Source organism: Terrapene carolina, unplaced genomic scaffold, assembly GCF_002925995.2.
Source record: "Terrapene carolina triunguis isolate 2854851 unplaced genomic scaffold, T_m_triunguis-2.0 Scaffold427, whole genome shotgun sequence".
NCBI classification, from domain to species: domain Eukaryota; kingdom Metazoa; phylum Chordata; order Testudines; family Emydidae; genus Terrapene; species Terrapene triunguis.
In genome coordinates, this window is record NW_020664778.1 from 31,006 (window position 1) to 36,448 (window position 5,443).

The 5,443-nt window shown below is 53.1% G+C and overlaps 1 protein-coding gene across 1 annotated transcript in view; it reads right to left on the reverse strand.

The window, feature by feature from the left end:
- The window catches only part of OTOF (otoferlin), a 99,342-nt gene that overhangs the window by 20,977 nt on the left and 72,922 nt on the right, over positions 1 to 5,443 (reverse strand). The window contains exons 29-31 of the mRNA XM_029913047.1: positions 4,936 to 4,965; positions 3,623 to 3,754; positions 2,165 to 2,231 (exon numbers count right to left, since the gene is read on the reverse strand). Coding sequence (XP_029768907.1) covers positions 2,165 to 2,231; positions 3,623 to 3,754; positions 4,936 to 4,965 — 229 coding nt within the window. The remainder of the gene's footprint in view (positions 1 to 2,164; positions 2,232 to 3,622; positions 3,755 to 4,935; positions 4,966 to 5,443) is intronic.

Here is a 5,443-nt window from a genome sequence, read left to right on the forward strand (position 1 = left end):
TTTTGCTGCTTGGGGCAGCAAAATTGCTAGAGCCGGTCCTAGGCCAGATCAACCCAGCTGCTTCTTAATGGTACGGGGGGAGGGGAATGGCTGGGGTGCAACTGACATGATCAGCAATGCCTAGTGGGAAAAGCACAGGGTTGGGCATCAGGGCTCCTGGTTCTGTTCCTGGCATCATCCACAGACTCACTGTGTGATCTTGGGAAAGTCACTTAATCACCCTTTGCCTCAGTTTCCCCATTTGTGAAACAGGGCTAATGACGCCGGCTCACCTCCCCAGGGCAGTGTTAGGGTGGACACCTTCGGGGATGTGAAGCGCTTGGAGATCCACGGGTGGCATGCACTAGAGCCTGGCAGGGCAGACACTGCTGAACGCTAGTCCTTGAGCTACAGTACCCTGTGAGGCCTTGGCTACACTCGGGACTTCCCAGTGCTGCCGTGGCAGCGCTGCCAGGGCAGCGCTGTGAAGCGCAAGTGTAGTCGCGCCGCCAGCGCTGCAAGAGCTCTCTCGCAGCGCTGTATGTACTCCACCTCTCCGAGGGGAATAGCTTGCAGTGCTGCGAGCGAGCGTGCAGCGCGACAGGCTCTGATTACACTGGCACTTTACAGTGCTGTACTCGCTGCGCTGGGGGGGGGGGGGGTGTTTTCACACCCCTGAGCGCAGCAAGTTGCAGCGCTGTACAGCGCCAGTGTAGCCAAGGCCTGAGTTACCCACAGCCTCCCTGAAGGCAATGACATGACACCAGCGTAACAGGGAGTAGGGTGCAGCCCAAGGGGATATAATACATCCGAGAAACAGGCCATCCTGCTTCTGATATGGCTGTCCTGGGGGTGGGGGCTGGACAGGCTGGGGAAGCCTGGCACGCTGGGTTATTAAACTGGGAGGAGTGGTAGATACGCTGGAGGGTAGGGATAGGATACAGAGGGACCTAGACAAATTAGAGGATTGAGCCAAAAGAAACCTGATGAGGTTCAACAAGGACAAGTGCAGAGTCCTGCACTTTGGAAGGAAGAATCCCATTCACTGTTACAGACTAGGGACCGAGTGGGTAGGCAGCAGTTCCGCAGAAAAGGACCTAGGGGTCACAGTGGACGAGAAGCTGGATATGAGTCGACAGTGTGCTCCTGTTGCCAAGAAGGCTAACAGCATATTGGGCTGTATAAGTAGGAGCATTGCCAGCAGATCGAGGAACATGATCATTACCCTCTATTCGGCATTGGCGAGGCCTCATCTGGAGTACTGTGTCCAGTTTTGGGCCCCACACTACAAGAAGGATGTGGAAAAATTGGAGAGAGTCCAGTGGAGGGCAACAAAATGATGAGGGGGCTGGAGCACATGACTTATGAGGAGAGGCTGAGGGAACTGGGATTGTTTAGCCTGCAGAAGAGAAGAGTGAGGGGGGATTTGATAGCTGCTTTCAACTACCAGAAAGGGGATTCCAAAGAGGATGGAACTCGGCTGTTCTCAGTGGTAGCAGATGACAGAACAAGGAGTAATGGTCTCAAGTGCAGTGGGGGAGGTTTAGGTTGGATATTAGGAAAAACTTTTTCACTAGGAGGGTGGTGAAGCACTGGAATGGGTTATCTAGGGAGGTGGTGGAATCTCCATCCTTAGAGGTTTTTAAGGTCAGGCTTGACAAAGCCCTGGCTGGGATGATTTAGTTGGGAATTGGTCCTGCTTTGAGCAGGGAGTTGGACTAGATACCTCCTGAGGTCCCTTCCAACCCTGATATTCTTACTTTCCACTTCTATAGAGCCAAAGATCTCCGAGCGCTTCCCGCACACCAGCCATAGGACCCCCGGGAGGAGGGATGGGCAGAGAGACTAAGTGACTCTCCCAAGGCCACACAGCAAGGCAATGACTCAGACTAGATGCTAACCACTAGACCGCATTGTTTCCCTGCCATGGCACATCTAAGCCAGGCAGGGTGGGTCTGACAGACATCTGCGCCGTGCTTCATCATCGCAAGATGACATGTGTCAGGTCTGGCCTCACTGAAATACGTGGTGAGACCCCAAACTGCAAGCTTGGAGCCAGAGGTACAGAATTTAGCCGAGGCTCTGATTTCGGTCTGAACTTCCCGAATGCTGAGAGAGATCTTAGCACTGACACTGGTGTTATCGATCTCTGCGTCGCTTTGGTATCTCGCTTTCAAAAATTTACCCTCTGCAATCTCCAGTTCCTCCTTCTCTTCGGCTTCTGCTGCAGCCGCTTCCTGCTGCCGGAGTTGCTGGAGAGAGATGAGACGGGCAATGAGATGCAGAGAAGGGCAGGCACAGGATTGACACATTCTAGTTCTACAAATATCTTTCAGCCCGCAGCCAATAGAAACGTAGCGCCACTGAAATGCAGCCAGCTCTAGGGTGAAGCCCAGCGACCGTAGAACAGCACACAGTCACCATTAAGGACAGGAAGTAAAGATCGGCTAACATCGTATGGGGAGTTTTACGCAGGCAAAATGTAAGCTGGAATTTGTCCAAGACTTTGGGGCTGATGCTAGATCTGGGTGGATAAAACTGATTTTTCAATTCGCTGGCCAGTCCGAAAAATTTTAATTTTTTTTTTCAGTGAACCAATTTTTTTTTTAATTATTATTTTGGATCAAACAAAACAGTTCGTTTTATTTTCAAGCTTTTAGCTTTTCTAACTTTTAAAAATAAAACAAGTAAATTTCACAATGAAAAGTCATTTCGAATCAAAAAATCTCAGAATGTGTCAGAACAAAATATTTTAATTTAAAAAACTTTTTTTGGGGGGGGGGTGTTGTTTTTTTCCCTGACTAAAGCAATTTGGCAAATTTGACATGAACTTGCAAATATTCAGATTTTCAAAAATCGGGGGGTTTTTTGGACAAAAAAAGTTTCAGATGAAAAATTTCACCCAGCTCTAGTTCTTTGGGGCAGGGACTCTCTGGATTTGTACAGCACCGAGCGCAATGGAGGCCTAGTCTGTAACTGAGACTCCTTGGTACTACAATAATCGAAATACTAACTAATAACAGTTAACATCCAGTACTGCAGCAAACAAAACAGAACAAAAAGTCCCATGGACCTTTCCTAACCACAAGCCGTCAGAAGCTCAGTTTTATTTCTGTTCCCAAACGAGACACCAGCTGCAAACTCCTCTCTCATGCCCACAAGGCAGGAAGAGAATGGAGAGGGGGCTGTGAGAAGTGAGTTGGCTCATGTGAGGAGGAGTAAAGGAGGCTTTAAGCCACCTTAACATCCCATAGGTCTTTGGGCCCAGCCAGACAGTTGGCCAGACCCCTGTGTAAGTTAGAGCTGCCTTGAGGCTGCTCTAAGTTATGTTCTGGATGCTGGGGTAGCTCATGATGCTGGAGGCATTTACTGTATCTCATTGTCAACTCCGATGCTTCCTCAGGGATAATGTGTGTGTCCATATCCTCTGCTGGGAGCTGCTCCAGAAATGCCCAACCTTTGCGCTTAGGGGCCAGATTCGCTAGGACCTTGGCACCGCTCTGGTGTCACAAAGCAGCCAAGCTACCGGAGCCTGCTGGGGAATCTGGCCCTAGAATGTTAACCGAGGAGATAAAATAGCCACTCAGCCGCGCCTGGCAGTGTGAATTCTCCCGTGCCCCCTCCCTCCCTGCCCCGCTCCTACCTCCTTCATAGTCTCAATGGAAGCAAAGTACTTGGACCACCAATCCAGCATGCTTTCGTCTGGCTCCTCCTCCTCTATCTCCTCTCCCCCTCCTTTCTTCTTCTTCTTCTTCTTCTCCTTCTCCTCTTCCGACTGCCAGAGCGAGAGGAGCACAACAGAGGGAGAGAAAGAGCGAGAGAGAAGGGGGAGAGGCTGAAGGAGCCCTGAAGCCAAGATGGGGAAATAGATCCCCCCCAACCCATCCTGTGTACTGTTAGCTCAGGTAGGGGAAACTGAGGCACGGAGCAGTGAAGTGACTCGTCCAGTCACACAGGGAGTCAGTGGCAGATTTGGCACTGTACCTGGAGACCACAGGGCCGGCCCAGCCTTGGGACATTTTAGCTACCGCTCAGAGCCCAGCTGCCGAAAGAGGAGCCCAAAGCTGCAGAGGTCAAACCCTGAGCTCAAACCCACTGGCAAAGTCTGAGGTGTTGGGAGCGGAGGTTTGGGTTGAGGCTCCTCGCTGCTCTGAACAGCATCCATTGCCAGCCCCCCCGTTCCCAGGCAGCCCGCCCAGGGCCAAGCGCCACCCGCAGCACTCCTGGGGCCAGAGTCTCGGCCGGCGTCACTCCAGATTGCTCCATTGATGTCCATGGAGCCCGCTGAGGATCTGCTTTGCTGGGAGCCGGGTGGGTGGGTTTGGTGGCCGAAGTTGGCCGTAATAAGCCCATCTGGGGCTCCCATCCGTCGGGGTCATGCTGGCTCTGGGCTCACCGCACCGTCTACCCCAGGGGTTCTTAACCTTTTCCTCTCTGAGGCCCCCCCAACGTGCTATAAAAACTCCACGGCCCACCTGTGCACAACAACTGGGTTTCTGCATATAAAAGCCCCGGCCACTGGGTGGTCGCAAGCAGGGCAATTGCCTGGGGCCACCACAAAGCTACCCCAGCTGGCAGGGCTCAGGGCCTCAGGCTTCAGCCCCATGCCGTGGGGCTTCGGCTTTCTGCCCTGAGCCTCAAGCAAGTCTAACGCTGGTCCTGCTTGGCAGACCCCCTGAAACCTGCTCGGGGCCCCCTAGGGGGCCCTGGACCCCTGGTTGAGAACTACCCCACGGCTCCAGCTTTCACTGCCGCTGCTCATCACAGATGTGCGGTCCAGTGCCCAGTGAATAGACAGGAAGGCCTCCCTTGACGTCAATGGGCTGGGGGGTCAGGCCCATGCTGCGTGTGTGCCAGCTGGCTCAGCTTCCCCGTGTGCCCCATAGCAGCACCCCCAAAGCCAAGCAGAGGGGCAGGGGCAGGGGCAAGGCAAAGCCCGGCAAGCCCAGCACTTACCACGTCAACCTTCACCACCGCGTCCGAGTTCTGCCACATGGAACGAGAGGGAACGGGGGAGAACATAGCGTTAGTGCAAATGCACAGCAGCGAGCGAGGCTGCACCTCTGTGCTTTGCACACACATGCACGACACCCACCCACCCAGCCACCCACAATGAGCTGGGAACAGAGACGCACAACACACACACCAAAGACATGAACAAGGCGTCTGGTGTCCGGAAATGAACAACTGCAGTTACTAAAACTGAACAGGCATGGACACGTCGAGGGAGGTTTGGAAGACGATCCGTGGGGAGATGCTTCTTCTCCTGCTCTGCCAGTTAAATCTCACGGGGCTAGATAGCAAGGTGATGGGCTCAGGAGAAATGCCTGGATCCACAGAGGAGATGCAGGCATTTTCCTCTTCTTCAGCTATGCATGCCGGTTTGTTATTGTAGGGTTGTTCATACATGCTGGGCAGGGTTCTCTGGTTTGTATATGTGCTGGGCTGTGCATGCCGGTTTGTT